General features: G+C 42.0%; 1 protein-coding gene across 2 annotated transcripts in view; it reads left to right on the top strand.

The window, feature by feature from the left end:
- The window catches only part of inpp4b (inositol polyphosphate-4-phosphatase type II B), a 254171-nt gene that overhangs the window by 104796 nt on the left and 129596 nt on the right, over nucleotides 1-19779 (top strand). The window contains exon 3 of one of the 2 annotated variants that reach the window (XM_058640949.1): nucleotides 14444-14761. In XM_058640949.1, coding sequence (XP_058496932.1) covers nucleotides 14677-14761 — 85 coding nt within the window. In that variant the 5' untranslated portion in view covers nucleotides 14444-14676. Of the gene's footprint in view, nucleotides 1-14228; nucleotides 14762-19779 lie in introns of those variants that run through there. The other variant, XM_058640948.1, reaches the window with a different exon arrangement.

Genomic DNA, 19779 nt, shown 5'->3' with positions numbered 1-19779 from the left:
TCCAAAATTTCCAAACTCTGCCCCCAATGTTGATGGAGATGCCACCGCAGTGAAATAGAGAATAGAATTAGAATTACCATTAGAGTAGTTGTATAGAATATTTTGTTATTGTTATTTTTCTGCTGCCCAGTTTTGTGGAAGATTGATGTATATTCAAATAATGCGATATATGAATATTCCCACTCTCCCACAGGTTTCTTTTAACCTTGATGAATTTTTTTACACAAGATTATAAGAGATTCAAATAAGATGAATGGAACACACACTATGTTTGATCACACAGTTACAACTGCTCTGAATTCCACTGCAAAAGTTTACATATTTCAAACCAGAAATTCCGCACACTGAAGATCACAGAGGTTGAACAAACACTTCATACAGACAGAGCTATGTGCCAGTGGAGTAACAGAAAACCTTCAACTAGTCTCTCACTTCTGGATATTGGCCTGCATTTTATTCAATTTTAGCCCAAGGTTTAGCACCACCAGTTTACAGTGAGGGTTGAGATTACTGTGGCTAGATTAAGGTGTTATAATCTTTTTTTTTGCACACCCTATATTATTGTGTAGGTGTTTTTTTTTTCTCCTCTGGCAGCGATCCATGTGCTTTTGTGATACACTGTGCAGGTCACACTTTTCTAAAAGTTCACTCCTACTATCACATTACAAACGCTGCCTGTGGCCGTTGGTTACTGCAGCATGTGTTCCACGTTAAGAACTTTTTCTGAGATGGCTGAACCAAAGAGTATAAATCATAAGCGAGGCCTGGTTCGCACATGTGTGAGCACACATGGGAATATGCACACCAGAAATATGATTATGACTTCATCTTCTGATTTATCTCTGACAGAAAACATCACATGGTCTTTGGAGAGAGTGAGAGAGAGAGAGAGTAAAATATGTTTTTCATGTATTGAAATTGAGACTAGACTCTAAAACTACAGTGACAGGTGTCAGTAATGTAATCTTGCTGGTAGAGTGTTAATATCATTATCACCAGATCTTCTCTCTGTCTATATTTGCTAGGAGCTGTGGGCATCGCACGTGTTCAACGGGCAAAGACACCAAAACTCTAAAGTAGATGCACCTTAGAGTGTTTGTGGTTGATTATTGCTTTCTTTTCATGGATTGCTTAATGAATTGGGAGAGATTTTATGTGTGTAAGGCCTTATAAGTGTTCTCTTGATCACTCCGTATTCCTTAACCATTTAAAGGTCATATCCTTGTTTCTTAAACCTGGATGAGCAAATTGCATAACTCTGGAACTAAATTGGATGCTTGACATATAAGCGAACAACTTACCCCAGCACTGTTTGGTTAATCCCTCGTCTCATGCCTGTAACACACTATACCTGCATCAGTGAGTCACACTCGCTCTCCCTGGTGTGCTGATGTGCTGATGCCTCAGCCAGGGCACCTTTCCTCGTGTGGTCCATGTTTATTTCTGTCCCAGTATCTTCAGTCACCTCTACAGTAACCTCAGAACCTCAGAGATGTTTCAGTTGGTACTCTAAGTGCTCTCAACAGATGACATTGCTTTCTCGTGTACTCTCCACCTTGAGCTTTATCCAAGATGTAACATCTCGGAGTAGATGTAGCTCCACAAACTGCTGGTGTTGTCCTTTGTTTTTCATTGTCCAATTTCCTGAGAACACTGTCTCTTGGGTTCAGCTGAGATGGACCCCCTTAACCCCTTCCTGAGGTTGTGGTGGTGAGCTTGCCTGGCTTAACTGCTGCCTCCACTTGTCTGATTCTGTCCTTATTAGGCCAGCTGGGGTTCTATACAGAGTGGGTTACATAGTCTGAATCCTCTGTAAACCATCAGAGCCAGGAGGGGTTTTTTAATCATACACAGGAAAAGTGTATTCTTTGCCACTGTAGATAGTTTTAGCTTCGAACCATTTGAGTTCACTGCCTGGCCCTACACATGGTGTCTCAGCAGGCTCAGTCTATAGCTTTTGGGAAGTGCCTGATATGTCTTTTAACTTATGACAGCTACATCTGCCCCCCTTATCTATTTTAAAGGTTAAGGGTTCATATCCAACATTAAGAGTAACAGTCCATTTAAGTGTGCTAGCTGCTTCACTAATCCTCCCAGAAAATGAGTCTGTTGGCCGTTTTCTGACAGCATTCACTGTCTTTGTCCGACACACTCATGCCCGGGCTCCTCTCCTTACATTTTTTACGGGTACTTTTTATACAAGCAGGACACTTCCTTTTATCTTGGTGGGGTAGCGGGTGCAGCACTGACTGCAGTTCTGCATCTTTGGGCTGTGCTTTTCCTTTGCTTCAAACGCCGCCACTTGTTTATGTTGCCAGTAGCCACCTGTAGCTCCAGTGAGTTGGTCTGAAAGGTAAGATGTTTAGCAACCCGCTGTGGCAGACGTGTGCTGGTTTACTTGTGCTAGTGTCAAGTCTGAGCTGGAATTTCATAGACAAATCCTGATCGACTCAGGTCAGGTGTGCAGTTGTGTTGGCTGGAGAATCAGCAGTCTGGGGGTCATGCTTAGCCAGGCACACACACTGAAAAACAGTGAACACACATGAGCAGGCTTGGTATATATATGTATTATGGATGTATATAAACTTCAGCTTCAACATCACAAAAAGTAAGGACATTTGTGTTTGGTTGACTTTTTCTTTGTTGTAACAATGTTTCTTGGCAATAAATCTTATACCGTTGGACAGCCTGTTTATTTCCCTTTTTAAATGGTGCCACATTTGTAAAGAATTATGCATTTGTGGGTTGGCACCTCCTCCGCATGCTGCTCACCAGCTTAGTCACACACTGCTGTGGGATGGCATCCCATTCTTCAACCAGCATTTGTCGCAAGTCAGCCAATGTGGTTGTGTTGGTCACTCTGGCACGAACAGCACGCCCGAGCCGATCCCACAAGTGTTCAGTGGGGTTGAGGTCAGGACTGCAGGCAGGCCATTCCATCCTCTCCACTCCCAAATTCTGGAGGTAGTAGACCAAACACAATTGTCTTACTTTTTCTGCAAAGGTTTATATATAGTGTAATATAATATATACCAAACCAGAGCAAACATAGAAAGTATTTTACATCCACACAGCAGAGTTATTGTAGATTGTGCAGAGGACTGGCAGTCAAAAAAATAAAAACAGATGAGGTAGGTGGTGGTACAGTTACAGATATTCTGCATGCCCGACAGTCACTGTAATGCATTGGAATAACTGAGTTTATAAAGGCTATCTGTATATACATATAAATGATATCTTTAATATTGGCAAGGCCAGAGTTAGAATCAAACCTTATAATCATGTGCATATCATTGCTCATTGATTCATAGCCCTGCCATCCAACAAGATAATAAGAGGTCTAGGCTCCTATCTCTACTGAAGACCTTTTATATTGTTGTTGTTGTCTTTTGTGAGTATATTTATGAATCCACAATGACTGACTGTGAAGAGGCCGCTACGCAGGCTTGCAAAAGCAATTTAAGATCCAGCTATAAGGAGTCGGCAGTTAATGAAACGCAAGGGATAATTTTCTTTGCATAAGATTCAAAAAATTGAGCAAGTAATTAGTTCGGTCAACTCCCTATGATTTGCATTTTAATATGAATTGTTTTAATGACAATTAAGCTGACCAAGCATGTCTACCACGGGCTAATGCAGACACACAGGAGTTAATTGCCATACTCCAGCCTTAGCACTACAGGCATAAGGCACACTCCACAAACTTGGTGAGTCTTTGTTTACACTGAGGGTTCATGTGTGTCCTTTTTTTGTCAGCTCAGCTTAATAATTGTGGGGCAACCTGTTCAACACAACATTCGTCTTCATACATTTCAAACTGTCTCTGTGTGGCTTTACATTATTCTTAATCAAGTCTGAGGGAAACGCAGAACCTCTGATACTAGGACTTGGCAAATTAGGCACTGAGGGTATATGTCCATCTTGGGACAGTCATATTTTTTCCTGCATTTAGTCCAGGTCCCAACACCAAAGATAGTTCTTTACCAAAGAGGAAACGGCTCTAAATTCTACAGACACAGAAACCTAATAAATCACAGACATCTACACTGCAGACGTCCAGGGTCTCTGCTGAATTTTGTTCTGAACAAATTAAGATGCTTTTTTCAAGGTTTCTGTATTGTCATTTGCATGTCTGTGCATGTAAACAAGATTAACTGTGTGTGTGTGTGTGTGTATATATATATATATATATACACACACACACACACATACATATATATGTACACACACACATATATGTGTATATATATATATATATATATATATATATACTATATATGTATATATGTTTGTGTGTGTATATATATATATATATATAATAAAAAAGGAAATGTGTTCTATATTTCTTTGTTGTAACAATGCTTCTTGGCAATACATCTAATACTGGAGAGACTGTTTATTTCCCTTTTAAGTGGTGCCACATTTGTAAAGAAATTGCATTTGCGGGATGAGTAGTAGAGTATGTGGGTTGTGCCCATGAAAAACTTCCAAATCTTCTCTGCCAATGCCAAAGACTCAAATTGCAGGTAATTCCTGTCTTTTAGTGGTTCTTAATGGATTTAGTATGCAAAGAGGTATTTTTTTCATTGATTGCTTGTGAAGCATTTATTTGTAGCCTCTTGCGAAGTAAGGCATTTAAAGGTGACATCGAATGCTTGTATTGCACATATATGTTAGTTATGGAGGTCTACTTACATATATTAACTTGTTTTCATGATTAAAAACCTCCTAATCGCTGCAAACGAGCCGATCAAAATATCTCCTCACTGACGCTCTCGTCAGCCGCGCTGTTTCAGACCAAAACCACACCCCCAGAACGTGGACTGTGTTGTGATTGGCCAGCCAACGAGAGCTTTCCCACTGTCCTGTGATTGGCCAGGTACCTGGAAGTGACGTAATAGATAGGCCAGCTCTCAGATTCACAGCTCCCCCTCTGGCACGGTGGATGCTCTGCATCTCAGCAGCTACAACGAGAGTAGTTGTTCTTCTGCGATTAAATGTGCCCGGACTAGTGCCCGCACCAGGAGGCGCTACGGTGGTGAGAGGAGTGGTGAGGATTTCTGATGACATCATCAGCATAGGGAAGTGCCGATCCGCTTCGCAGAGCCCAGGAAAACAATACTGCAACACTATTTTCTCAGCAGTGGCTGAACTGTTTGTTCTGAAACTTTAGGGTTTCATAAACGAGGTAATGACGCAGATACACACACACACAAACACAGCGTTAATTGGAGATTGCGGTCTATGTCGCCTTTCAGTGCTTTACCCTCAACAGGTCTCCAGTCGAGACACTCCACAATGTAGGTTCTCCATCAGATCAGAGGACTCTAACTACTCTCCGTGTGCTCCCATAACTTTATACAAGTCTGCAACAACTTAAAGCCTGGTTTATAATTGTTGCATTCTAGCCCAGCATGAGGCTGGGCATGCACCAGGAATCACTGTCGGCGCAATTGGCAATCTCCAAACATTGTTGTGGCACTGTGTTGCAAACCTTTTATTTTTTGTGAGTAGTGAATGCATCCAAGGAAAAGCTGGCCAAGCAGATTTGTCTTTATAAGCAGCTCTTGAGACCAGAGAGAAGAGCGCATGGTTCTGAAGTCTTGGAGATGAATTTTTTAATGGAATAATTAAGATAGCAACACATGGAGGATGCTACATATAAGCTGCATCTAACACAGTGTTCACGGCTTTAATGTAGTTTATTAGATGTGTGAGGTATGTCAAAAATAACCAGCGGATACAGTAATTGGAAAAAAGTGATTCACTGAAACTATTTTAATGTACTGTAAACACTATGTACGTCAGCAGCAATCGGCAGGTGTTATCTAGTTGACTCCTTGTTTATCCAGAGTAGTTTCTTTGTATGCCGCCTCACGGTACAGAGCATACTGACGTGTGTCCTGTACCAACCATAAACACCTCTTTGTAGTAGTGTTGTGTCGTTCACGAATGTGTCGTCCGAACGAACGGATCTTTTGAGTGAACGGACTGAATGGAATCAGCTGATTCATTCATGAACTGATTCGTTCCTTTCTCAGTTCAGTTGAGCTCAGCAGCTAGTGTGCCGGCCGGGGGTGGAACTGACGAATTCTGTGAATCGCACGCTGGCGAACGACGCAGCCAGCGTCCGCCACACACAGAGAGGGGAGTCTGTCAGGGCAGGGGAGTGATTCACGACTGCCGATCACGTTCGTGCTGTCACTCACTCGTGATTCGCGAACATTTGGTGAACAAATTCTTTGAAAGAATCATTTTAATGAATGTTTTCTAGGGATTCAGTACAGTCAAAAGAACTGCTGTTCCCATGCGCACTCTGCGCAAGTATATATTAAGCTTAAGACGAATTAAACCTGAACAGGAGGAGAACACCTGTGCATCAGGGAGAACAGAAGAGAAATGGAAAAAGAGAAATAGAACACCCTGGAACATGACAAAGATCACACGCAGCACTGATAGAGTGAAGGTTCACCGGTCGGCATGAAACCATGCTAAATTTAGCCTGGTGTTTTTGTGACCACATGCATTTTGCACCAACATGGTATTAAACACTGGCCAGCACTAGCAACCCATCTGTAGTCAGTACTATGCTACTGACATCCAGAACTTGCAATACCAAGGAAACCAGAATGAATTTATAAATGCGTCCTCATGTAGCGTAGTGGGTGCGAACCTGTCTGTCTGCTGCCAACATGTGAGACCATCAGTGGCTTCACTAGACTAAGTTATGTGTTATGCTTCTGTGAGCGATGGTTGCAGTGAGAGATGGCCCTACTCCTAAGAATGGGCCACACAAACAGGAGCACTTGGAGCCGCGTATGGCTGCTGTCAGAGAATGACAGCAGCCATACGCGGCTGACAGACTGCAGGATCAGGAGGCTACTCCTCTCAGCTGTCGCAGTGACCGAGCCTCAGCTCCAGCCTGATATAAGCCAAGAGTTCTCTCAACCCAAGTGAATCAGAACAAGCATGGAAATATAAATCATTTAAAACAAAATGTAAAGAAAAATGTCTGTGCTGACATGTGTGAATTCATACTGCATTTGTTTTGAAAGTTTGAAAAATATCCCACTGGCTTATCATGAGGCTCTTACACTGCAGCATCACCACTGGGCCTCAGATGCTGAATGACAGCTCTGAACTGAAATAAATCCATGTATATCTGCATCCCCTTCCTGTCCTGCAGGAGGCCTGACCTTTCCACATAAGACTCATCCCTCTGCCCGTCCCTTTCCATTAAGCTCTTTAATTCTTCTTCTTGTTTTGACACACAAAATCAAAAGACTGTAGCTTCTGTTAACTTCTGTATTGGATACAACTTTTGTTGATGGATCAGTGTACTAATCTCATTCAAACCTAACCTGCATGTTTGTTTAAACATGCAGTAGTGTCTTGTCATGTGTAGAACAAGAAATGGTAGAAGACTTTAGGGAGTAGTGTGAGATTTATGGATTGTCACCAGAAAATGGGCTGATGACAGCATGTTGTTCAACACATGACTTATGTTGCAGTGTCCAGAGGGAGATCTGATATTGAGTTACATTGCTCTTTTAGATTTAATTTCCTTGCCTCTTGATCCTGAATCCTTTCCTTGACCACTTGAACTCCAGATAGTGAGTATGTATGAACAGCATATTTAGCTTTGAAAAGATGCAGCTTTGGGAGCAGAGAGAGCATATTAACAACTGAATGACTGAGAAATCCAGGCATATGCACTAGAAAATGGGTGTTCTTTGTATCTAAAGATAGTTCATAAAACTAAAGAAGGAAAAGCTTTTTCACACTTTGGGTCTGGTATAGAAGTGCTGGTTGGTTGTTATTTAAGTCCCATCTTCAATTTGTCAGTGAGCCTTAGTCTAGAGTGAAATTATCCAATTATTGAATGCATTTGAATAGCCATACTCAACAATTTACAGATATACAGACATTAATTAATCTTGTTTAAGCACACCATTTAAAATGATCTAACATCTATAGAGAGAGAGAGTGGGAGGACTGCTACTTTATTGTCACTTAAAGACTGCTGTCGTGCTGAATTTGTCTTCAACTGTTGAACGCAAAGCTACAGTAATTGTTAATACAGTAAGTGGTAAGGTATGATATGTTATATAGGTATATAACAGGTTTGCAATGTTGCTGTATTCAGCTGAAAGTACTTCACAGTCCATCAGATCTAGACAGATTACAGTTTAGACAGATGATGACAGATCATGGGCCAAGGCCAGTCAAATGCTGATCTTGACATGCTCACTCACAACAAATTACCACTGTACATGATGATCATTCCTGAAGCATAAAAATAAAAATAGTAGGCAAGGTTTCGTCTTGATACAGTATGTACGTGTTTTCTGAGAAAAGCACTGGAACACTGTTTTAGCTTGGTGTTTGACAGGAGATCAATTTATAGTGTAGGTTACTGACATAATGTCAGTCAGGAGTTGCATGTTCTGGAACACAGGTTTTGCTCTTATATGACTGGTATGGTAAATGTGATCCGTACACAGGTCGACAGAATACATTTAGTGTTGAATCCAACAGTCTACAAGATGTTGAACCTGGAAAAACTAATCTAACCATAGGATCAAATGTGTACATATTAGTTTTTCTAAAGATACACTTGGCTCAACAATGACTAAGGTAGTGGGCATCACTGAGAACACTCATGAGATAAATTCTAACTTTGTCTTTATCTGACAGGGTAAAGGGAAATATTGCTTTCTAGCTGTCTTCAATGTTATCATCTTCTCTGACTGACCTGTGAAGTCATAAAAATGTCATTGTTATGTCTCTGTTCTGGCTTCAATCCAGACTTGGCCTGGCATGTATGTGTCCCAGCTTTTTTGAAACAATGATATTGAATATTTGTTGGTGTATGGCTGAAAACGCTAACCGAAAAGCTTCAGAGGTGGATTCTACAGCTGAAAAAAACATATACGTCTAGCTATTTGACAAATGCAATTGTAGAAACACAGGCAGGCTCAGAAGTCCTCAGCCCAGTTTTAATAGAATTGTCTTTATGTTGGTTTGCCCATGTAACAAGGGATTTCAGGCCACATTACTGTGCTGGTTATATTAAAGAAACAAGACATCAAACCACACGTTTTTTTTATGGATTCCTTTGTTCAAGAATATCAGTTTTTGATAAAGAAATACACAGAGGATCAACCTGAAGTAATGAAAATACTCCTCCTATAAGAATGATACATAGATGTTGGCACAGTGGTGTGTGTCCCTGGCAGTATTTCAGAAATATAGGAGAATCAGCTAATCTATACCTTTCCTCTACTTTAAACATTGCTGGTCCTCTTGGGGAGATTGAGTGGCCAAAGTCATTCAGTGTTCACTGGTGTCGGAGCCGCTGATAACTCTCGCTCTCCTTCTTCTCTTCCTTCTTGGTCACAGAGACAGTTGTTACGAAGGAAAGAGGATTGCTGTCCAAACCTCTACGGCTCTTTGCATTTGGAGGAGCATATTTGTCAAACCACAACCAGTGATTAACACTTATTTTGATGCTCATTCTAAGTACATGAGCAGGTGCCACCACGATAGTATTGGAACGTAAACAAATGAATCACCTGTCTTTAAATCCATTTCCACATGCTTTCCATGGCGTGTTGAACGAGTGGTTGCAATTACCATTCCTGCCATTAGATTTCACCATATTTTCAAAGCACAACTTCAATATCAAGGATGGGAGACAAGTCCACTAATGCTTTGAGCAAACACAGAAAGGGAAGTTTGTTTTCAGAGAACTATCACTGATGATGTAGTATACCCAGTCAAACTGCTAAAACCTCACTTTCGATTCATCTGAAGTCTGCCCCCCTTCATTTGCTCTGGACTTGTAGGAATAGTTTCTTTCACAGCCAGTAAAGACAAAAAGCATCTTTTATTATATTCTACATATTAACTATTTGTCTATTGACTTTGTGTGACTTGTCATATCCACACATACCCTCTTAAAAAGGTTCTTTCTTTGAGCAGACAGTGGAAGTCATCAGCTGGCGTTGCAGCAGTGATGTAGTAAAAGAGATGCTGAAACCTGACATGACAACCCGCGATGAGAAATCAATAGCTTCATCTGCCCACATTCTTTGAAAGGAAGGGTTTGGGAGAAGGGTGTTCATTTTTAATGTGAGGAGTGTTCATGTAGACCTTGACAGACGGATTGTTGTTGCATTTAGATCAGATGATGCAGAGGAATACATATGAAGGGAAGTTTACAATCCTTGTTTTTATGAATTAGATCAAAAATGTATGCCATAATGTTAAGGCAAGTCTTTAAGTCTTTAGTACCAAATTTAGTACCAAAACCATAGGATTCTCTTGTAGTAGGCTTGTGCAGCCATCGCGGCTCAACATAAGACAGAAAATAGATGGATTGATTCTTTGTGGCCAGCATGAACAATTGCAGCAACAACAAAAAACATCCATTCAATATACTGTACACATGGGATTTTCAGTATTGTTTAAAGACCGACTTGAAAAAAAATGCCAATTTCTTGTGAATCCATCTGAAAATTGGACCTGATCTCCAAGGGATGTTCGGTGTTTCCACTTATACTCATCATTAGTTGTGTTTGATGATTAAAGTGGATACCAAACTGACTGTTTCCAATAAAATGCAATATACACTGATCAGCCCTAACTGGTTTTATTTTTGTGGCACATCAGTTTATTTTCTGCATAAGCCATGTTAAATAATAGCTTAAAAATCATATCACCAGACTGTTCGGACTAAACTCTTCAGGCCAAAGGTATCCACCAATGAGCCACAACCTTAAAGCCATTTACCAGTTTTAATGTTGGAGCTGATGAAGCTCACAGCATGCTGGAGCAGCATTTAAAAACAATAACTACGAGGAACAACTGTAAACGCTTCTCTTTTTCATGCTGCCATCTTTACTCGTTGGTTTTAAACCAACATCTTTCATAATGTCATTCATTATTCAGCTCCTGCTGTTTGTGTGTGCCGTCAACAGATGCGTTCGTTGGCCTCTTTCTTTGCCGTTTCCTAAATCTGTGGCACAAACATTTAAAATCAAAGAAAGGGCACCCAGCAGGGGTAGCTGAAGATGAGTACTTTGATGCTGTTGTTATTGTTCTTGTGTTTGACACATGCAACATTTGGATTTCTGAAACAACCAGTAAAGCATTAACAGCCAGTATATTATCTCACACAAATGCAACAAAACATGCTGCAAACCCATGCGGTAGTACATTTTTAAATCAATTAATGTGGAAGTTCTTGTGCAGGGAGAAAGACATTCATTGAGTTTAGGTTAGAGTGTGCTCTGAACACTTATCTGCCTTGTTCATTCTGACCACAGTGTGTATTTACACCATGACAATAGGATGTCTCCTACTGTGGCCTTTACTGCTGTACAGCTGTGTAACCCTAGTGGAGGCTATGTGTGCACACGTAGACACTGCTCTGAATCAAGGCATTGGCTTTCCTCAGGTTAATACTGTGGAGGAGTGTATCACAAATTCTAATGAGCCTCAAGTGCTACTGGAATGGGTAAATGTGAGAATGTTTTATCCAGACTTTGTGGCTGAATAGCTAAAAAGGGCATGTTTATTTTCTTCTCCTCTCCTCAGTATACTTGTACTACTCTCCATCTCTAGTGCATTGTCTATTGATTTTCTCCATTCCCCTCCATCTGTCAGGCTTTAATAAGACAACACATGTCGCCTTTAAAAGAAATGTATTAGAATGTTAATGGATCTCACCACAGACCTGTTTGCCTCTTTGTGCGCACATGGGCTCATATGTGTGTGTGCGTGTGTGTGTGTGTACCACCACATTTTCATTAGTGCAGAAGAAGACAGCATTCATCTTGATGGTTGTAAGGAGTAAAGGGGGTGGAAAACAAGGAGAATGTGGCCATAGAGGGATGAAGGGATAAGGATGAAGGGAGTGGGGGGAAGTGAAGAAGAAACCTCCTTGTGCAGAGTGGATTCATCTTCTGTCTTATTGCTCCTGCAGGGACCAATTTATCTTCATTTAGGTTTTTGGCACCTACCCCAACCCAGACCAGTCGCCTCAAGAAAACACGTGAACTCAACATGGCTCTTTAGCCCATGTGGCCTGTGTCTAGGGTTTTACCAGTCAGCATTGTTAAAGCCTAATTATGTTGTTATGTTGGAGCAAAAAAAAAAGAAATCTTAACACTTTCTCAAAATTAAATCACAAACCGAAGTGTTTGTTGGTCCCTAATTGTATTTCTAAACAAATGAAAGAAAGCCAATTTGGGGTTGTATTGAATTTGTGAAATTTTTGTAAAGGCTAATTGTGTTGTTTGAGCAGGAAAAATCACAAAGAACTTATTGGTCACAAATGTGAATTGAAGGGCTTTACAAGTATTGTAAAACCCTATATGTCCTACAAGAATTTACAGTACCTATCCCTGGGTAAGAGCAGCAATTCAACCATGTAATTCATTGTCTTGGTTATGGTTTAACAGTTTGGTAGTTAGGCACAAAAAATATTTTTGTTATTGGTATAGACTACAGTTAAAGCATCATCAGTGCACACAGAACCAACATTTTTCTACCAGATAAACCAATTCAGCTGAACAATGGGTCATAATGAGTTGCTTCGTCAGAAGACCTCTTCAGTTGCTCTCAGACAAGAGCATTCTCTGGCATTAGGTTGTCAGTAATTGCTTCACACACACGAGGGTCAGACACCACTGCTGAACATCCTTGATTGTGTTCATACAACACGTGCTATTTAGTGCACATGTCAAACCAGAGTGTCGTCATGAAAGGCCATGCAACATATTAAAATAAATCAAAATCAAAGATCATGGTCAGGTGATCTGCTGTGTTGACCCCAAATGGAGGCAGCCAAAAGAGAACAATAATACACACTCACTGTTTTAATAATAGTTTCAAGGTTGTGTTTCTAGATTATGAGTCCAGATATAAATGAAGAGACCTTTGGTTTACCTATGTCTGTTTGCGTATTTGTATTGAACCTAAGTAGGTATGAGTCAGTATAAAGTTTAGGGTCGTTTTTTTCTCAGTATTTAAAAAAAGAAAAAAGATGACAGTTGATGGTTACATCCATTAATCTCTTTTTTAACTCATAAAGCAAAGGAATCCAAAGGCATAGTTTCAATATGATTTCTAACCTTAGCTGTGTCTCCTCTAGGAGTCTAAGGCTTCTGCCTTGTGTTTCTTCATTGAGCTCTAGCTCTGACCACAACTCCCCCTCCATTCAGCAGGGTATAAATTAACATTGATTTTAGATATGATCTCGCTGCATCATCATGGCCTTGGTGGCCATATAACTAACAGTAACCTTCACATTATACTGTAAGTGGGTGGGCAGTGCAACAAATGAAGGCATGAGGGAAGAGAGATGCATTATTTTGTCACTGTCCCTGTTTATTACAAAGCCTTTGTTTCATCTTATTCTTAGTAGTTACACATGTGTAGTCTGAGTGAACACAATGAACCAGAGACAATGTCATTTGCCAACATTTACAAAGTGGAGAAAAGGATTATAACAATGTCAATAGTCTGCATATAGATGCATGGATTACATTTGTAGCATCATGCCATGATCGAAAAGGTTGGACTTCAGACATATTCCTGCAACAAAATGATAATGATTCAACTACTGTATGTGAGTGTCACTCCAATTGTTATGAGTCAAGGTTTCAGATTTAACAACCACCAGCTTTAAAACACACATTCCAGAATAAATGTGGCTTATATAACTAATAACAGCAGAGAGATTACACCAATTATTATTTTTTCATTCTGAAAGACATGCCACTAGTTTTTGATGCTGTGTATCATCAGCAAAGTGATGTCATTTCCTTTGGTTTAAAAATGTATACTTTTGTAATATTGTCACCATCTCATTTGAAGTAGTAATTAAATATTGGTGTATACTTGGCAATAATGGTACAGATTAAATGTTTTTATTTCCCCTTTCTTGTGTCTTGCATTTGTAAGCACCAGAATAACAGACTGTGTGGCATTATATCTTCACCATATGGAGATGAGCAGTTGGACACTTGTTAATTGTTTTGCTGCTTGCAGAGGAAATGGGAATGGGTGGCAGAGTTGCAAAAGGGAGGCTGGTGAAGCAGTGGGAAACGGATGTCAGAAATCAGAGGGACCCCTGCTGCCATGTCTGGATGCAGCAGTGACTGCGCAGTGAGAAGAGCAAAGGAGGAAGAGAGTGGGCAGAGTTTTCGTCTCTCTGGCTGTGTTGCACTGTGCAGGCTGGTCTTGGTGCCCCACTGACAGCACAAGATTGATGGATAGAGCTGTGTATCGCACATAGCATCAATTCTGTCCTGCTTTCTCTTTCATTTCGAGTCTCACTCCCTCATCAGTCCTCCCTTTCCCCACTTCTCCTCAACTGCTCTCTCTCTCTCTCTCTCTCTCCTTCCCTCCCTCCCTCTCTCTCTCTCTGCTCCAGGTCTCTCGTGGTCCCCCCCTCTCTCATATTAGTTTCCAAAAGGCATCTTTAATGCTGCAAGAGAGCGAGCCGTGAGGCAGCAAGAATCCAAGCTGAGCGGATTGCTATCTCTGTGACAGCTTTTCTGCCTGGCAGACTGTGTGTGAGCCGTGGAACTGGACTGGACTGTGGCATTTCGAGGAGGAGGTGGGAGAGGAGGTGCAGGGGGGAGAAGTGTGAGGCAAATTGGACAGATGGAGGACGGCAACCAGCACCTGGGACACTGCATGGTTGACATGAAGGAACTGAGTGCCAACCCTGAAGGACTGACTGCTGCTGGTGAGCTGACTGTGCCGAGTCCTCTGTCTCTCAATCTGTATCATCTCTCCTTTATAACTCTAAAACTGAGTCTGTCAGGATGCCATTGTTTGGGCTTATTCCAGTGATTAGTTCTTAGTTAATATTTTCCCTCAATTTGCTTTTGCAGTCTCTCTCTCTCTCTCTCTCTCTCTCTCTGTTCCTCCCAACTCACTGTGTGCCTGCGTGCGTGTGAGTGTGTGTGTGTGTGTGTGTGTGTGTGTTAGAAGGGTGGACGTACCTGCAAGCGTAAGAGATGCAAATAAGTTGAAATGTACGACGATCAATGATCAATTGATTGAATTCACGGCAGTTGTATAGTTCTATTTGGAAACTAATGCCTCAGGCTCATAATGTTGTAATTATTAGAAAAAGAATAATAATTATAACAGAGAATAAGAAAATGTACCCATGTAAGGTTTAAAATTAGAATAAAAATACATCCTAACCAACTGACATTTGAGTCCTAATGTTCATATCTCAAGTGTCCCAAGGAAATGAATTGATTTAAAAAAACAACAAAAAAAACGTCCTGACTTTTTCCAGGAGTCCAATTATGTGTAATTATGTAATAAAAGTTATAAATGGTGGGTCTCACAAGGTGGTGAATTATATCAGAAATTCCGCCTAATGAGGTGATTAGTGCTGAATTTGATTTAGAAGCTCAGCACAGAAGGGTTTGTAAAACAGTGTTAGACAAAATATAATGTCTATGAAATGATCATATTTGTGTCCCTGTCTGTGCTTTGCTTTTTTTTTATTGCAGTTGTATTCCATATGGTCTGAATCTATTGTCACTAATGAGGCAAACTAGATGTCTCAGTGGCCATCACAACAGGAGAATGCTAAAGAGATTAGCCATATCAGTGATGCCTCAAAGCCTGTTCTTATACCTTTGCTTACCAAGAGCACTCACTATGCATGCACCACCACTTAGCATTTACATTCACATGCAAGCTCAACACCATCATCTTCCCCATGGGGACAAATAAATGGAACCGTAGAAACAGGAATGAGAGTGTTTTCATTATGTCTCTTTTCCCCAAAACTGTATAGATACATGCTGATCCAGCGTATATGCAAACCTTACGTGTTACATCAGGTAACAAGTACACACACATAACATGCACACATTAGAATGCTCACCCGCTCCACAGTTATGACCTGATTGGGAACCATTAAAATCGTAGTCACATTTTAGATATGCCATCTGACAGGTGTGGGAGTGTAGCAGCAGTGACAAACACCTCACTTTACCTCTGTTTTGTTTCCCTAAGCATCCTGGGAGACAAAGGGAAAGAGCAAAGCACATAATTACCATGTTTGGCACGAAAGACAAGTTGACAACCCCACATTATCAGTCGCAAGGTGAAATAGTTTGTCTCCTCCTCCGTGACGGGAGAGAAAAGTGGGACCCAACTGGTTGCTTCTCAGTACTTATTAAGGTGGGACTGATTTGGCATTTTACAAACATAAGGGGTAAAAATGTCTCCTTTTTTTAAACTGTTAATCATTCATTGCAGCATCTGCATAGACGTGTCAGTTCTGATAAGATTGCGTCATGTGCGATTTTTATTGCACGCTGCTTATCATCACAAAATTAATATGAAGCAAACTGTATGTACCCTTGTTAACTCTCCATCCCCCATGATGCAACAGTCAAAGATCTCCTCAGTTCATCCAACTGATTCACAACACTTCATTAAATGCCAGCAAGAGAACCATCTGCCCCCCCCTCAATCTCCCAGGGCATTAATGTGACAATAACTCACTCTCCCATTCACCACCACTTGTCCTAATGGGATGCCTGTGTTTTGTTTTTTTTTCAAACGTCCATCGAGTTAGAGGTAGTATGTTAGCCTGGCTGATGTCTGAACCTTCAGAGAGGATGTGCAGGTGTTGTTGAGGCAATTTTAACTCCAGCAAAGTGAGGAAATGAGAAGAGTGAGATGTTGTTGGAAGAAAGACGGCAATTAGTGTGTGGCTGTGCATCTGTGGAGAGGATGAACACAGTTGGTGGTGGTGTTTGTATTTGGGTTCAGGGTTTTTTTTTAATTCCTGTGCCCGTCATGTGTAAGTGAATTACTGATATTTCCTCAATTTCCAGAGTAAATAATATTCCAAATTATAAACAGGATTTGTTCTTTTGGCATAGGTGTTTGGATGTAATATCTATTCATGATGTGGATAAGCTGCCGTGATAGGAAATGTGTACTGTGTGCTTTGTGAGAGGGTTTATCAAAGCTGTCTTTGGAAACGGCTTGATTTTCTTAGTCAAGATGGAAAGCATATGATGGGACCGGAGCAGCGACAGGCTGTATTTGAGAGCCTTTACTCAATTATTTTGTGTGGAGTCAGGGATAAGCAGCAATCCCCCCCACACACACACAGACATTTCTTCATTACACAGTATCTACAAGATGCTAGTGAGTGGTTATCACAGTGTACTGTGGGTGAGAAAGCAGGGCTATGAGAAGAGGAAGAGGGTTAAATGATCATCTGCGAGATGGACAATTTAGAATAGAATAGAATAGAATAGAATAGAAAATACTTTATTAATCCCTTGCGGGAAATTCTTTTGTCACAGCGCTCCAGTGTACAAAGGTAACAAATGTTGTAACAGCAATTTTTTTGGAAATTACAAAATTACAAACTATAAGAAGAAGTAGGAGTAAACATAAGAATAAAATTACAAAATTAAAGAATACTATTAAAATAAGAATAAATTTACAGAGTTAAACATTTCCAGAATATACTTCACAACTTGTACTTCCCCCTCCCCCCATATTAACAATATATACAGAGGAAGTATAAGCCTATTTATCATACAGAGGAATTGTACAGCTTAATGGCCACAGGCAGGAATGATTTCCTGTGGCGTTCTGTGGTGCAGCGTGGTAGAATAAGTCTCTTGCTGAATGTGCTTCTGTGGCTGGTCAGCACATCATGTAGAGGATGGAGGGAGTTGTCCAGTATGGACCTAATCCTGGACAACATCCTTCTCTCTGACACTGCTGTCAGGGAGTCAATCTCCTCTCCAACAACATGGCTGGCTTTGCGGATGAGTTTGTTAAGTCTGTTGGCGTCCCGCACCTTCAGTCTGCTGCCCCAGCACGCCACAGCGTAGAGAATGGCACTGGCCACCACAGACTCGTAAAACATCCGCAGCATTTTCCGGCAGATGTTGAAGGACCTCAGCCGCCTCAGAAAATAGAGACGGCTTTGACCCTTCCTGTAGAGTGCGTCTGTGTTTTTAGTCCAGTCCAGTTTATTGTCCAAGTACACCCCTAAGTACTTGTAATCCTCAACTATGTCCACGTTAACCCCACGGATGGAGATAGGGGTCACTGGAGCCCTGGTCCTCCTCAGGTCCACCACCAGTTCTTTAGTTTTTGTCGCGTTGAGCTGCAGATGGTTCTGCTCACACCACGTGACAAAGTTGTCCACCACACCCCTGTACTCAGTCTCCTCACCCTTACTGATAAGTCCAACTACTGCAGAGTCGTCAGAAAACTTCTGAAGATGGCAGGTCTCTGTGCAGCAGCTGAAGTTCGTGGTGTACAGGGTGAAGAGGAAGGGAGAGAGGACCGTCCCCTGCGGTGCCCCGGTGTTGCTGATCAGTCTGTCTGATGTGCAGTGCTGCAGGCGCACATACTGTGGTCTGCCAGTCAGGTAATCCACAATCCAGGACACAAGGGGGGGCTCCACCCGCATAGCTGTCAGTTTCTCACTCAGTAGAGCTGGCCTGATGGTGTTGAATGCACTGGAGAAGTCAAAAAACATGACTCTTACAGTGCTCGCCGGCTTGTCCAGGTGAGCGTAGACACGGTCTAGCAGGTAGATGATGGCATCCTCAACTCCTAGTCGGGGCTGGTAGGCGAACTGGAGGGGGTCTAGCAGTGGTCTCACCATGGGCCGGAGCTGATCCAGGATGAGTCTCTCCAGGGTCTTCATTATGTGTGACGTCAGTGCCACCGGTCTGTAGTCCTTGGATCCGCTGGGGCGTGGTATCTTGGGCACAGGAACGATGCATGACGTCTTCCACAGCACGGGGACCCTGTGAAGACTCAGACTCAGGCTGAAGATGTGTTGTAGCACTCCACATAGCTGGAGGGAACAAGCTTTCAGAACCCTGGGGCTCACACCATCAGGTCCTGCAGACTTGCCTGCATGGAGTCTCTTCAGCTGCCTCATGATTTGGTCAGCAGTGATGTGGAGTGAGGGGGTGACCTGTGGGGGAGGGGTAGGGGTGTTGTCTTGGAGAGTGTTGTCACTTTGGGAGACAGGGGAGGAGGAGGTGTGTGGGGGGCCATCACTGGGGGAAGAGTGGCTGTAGGAGGGGGGAGGGAGAGAGAGTGGAGTGGGCGCTAACTGCAGGCATGCAGGAGAGGAGCCCATGGGAGGATGAGCCGGGGTCACCGAGTCAAATCTGTTAAAAAACAGATTCATCGCGTTTGCACAGTCCATGCTGCCCCCAACTCCTCTATTGCTGGTTGGTCTGAAGCCAGTGATGGTTCTCATTCCACTCCAGACCTCCCTCATGTTGTTCTGCTGGAGCTTCCACTCCAGCTTCCTCCTATACTTCTGTTTGGCCTCCTTGATCTTCACCTTCAGCTCCTTCTGGATTGTTCGCACCTCCTCCCTGTTGCCAGCTGTGAAAGCCCTCTTCTTCTCATTGAGGATGGTTTTGACTTCCTTTGTTACCCACGGTTTGTTATTTGGGTAACAAAGGACAGTCTCCGGTGGGACGATGGTGTCAACACAGAAGTTGATATAGTCCGTTACACACACTGTGAGCCCATCAATGTCCTCTCCATGCGGCTCACAGAGCGTCTGCCAGTCTGTCACTTCAAAGCATCCCCGCAGTGTCTCATAGGCCTCATCAGACCATCTCCTCACGATCTTTGTGGTTACAGGCTGGCTCTTCACCACAGGCACATAACAGGGTTTGAGGTGAATCAGGTTGTGATCTGACCTGCCAAGTGGGGGGAGAGGAGAGG

Source organism: Solea solea, chromosome 10, assembly GCF_958295425.1.
Source record: "Solea solea chromosome 10, fSolSol10.1, whole genome shotgun sequence".
Lineage (NCBI taxonomy): Eukaryota > Metazoa > Chordata > Actinopteri > Pleuronectiformes > Soleidae > Solea > Solea solea.
This window is presented reverse-complemented; position numbering and strand designations above follow the sequence as displayed.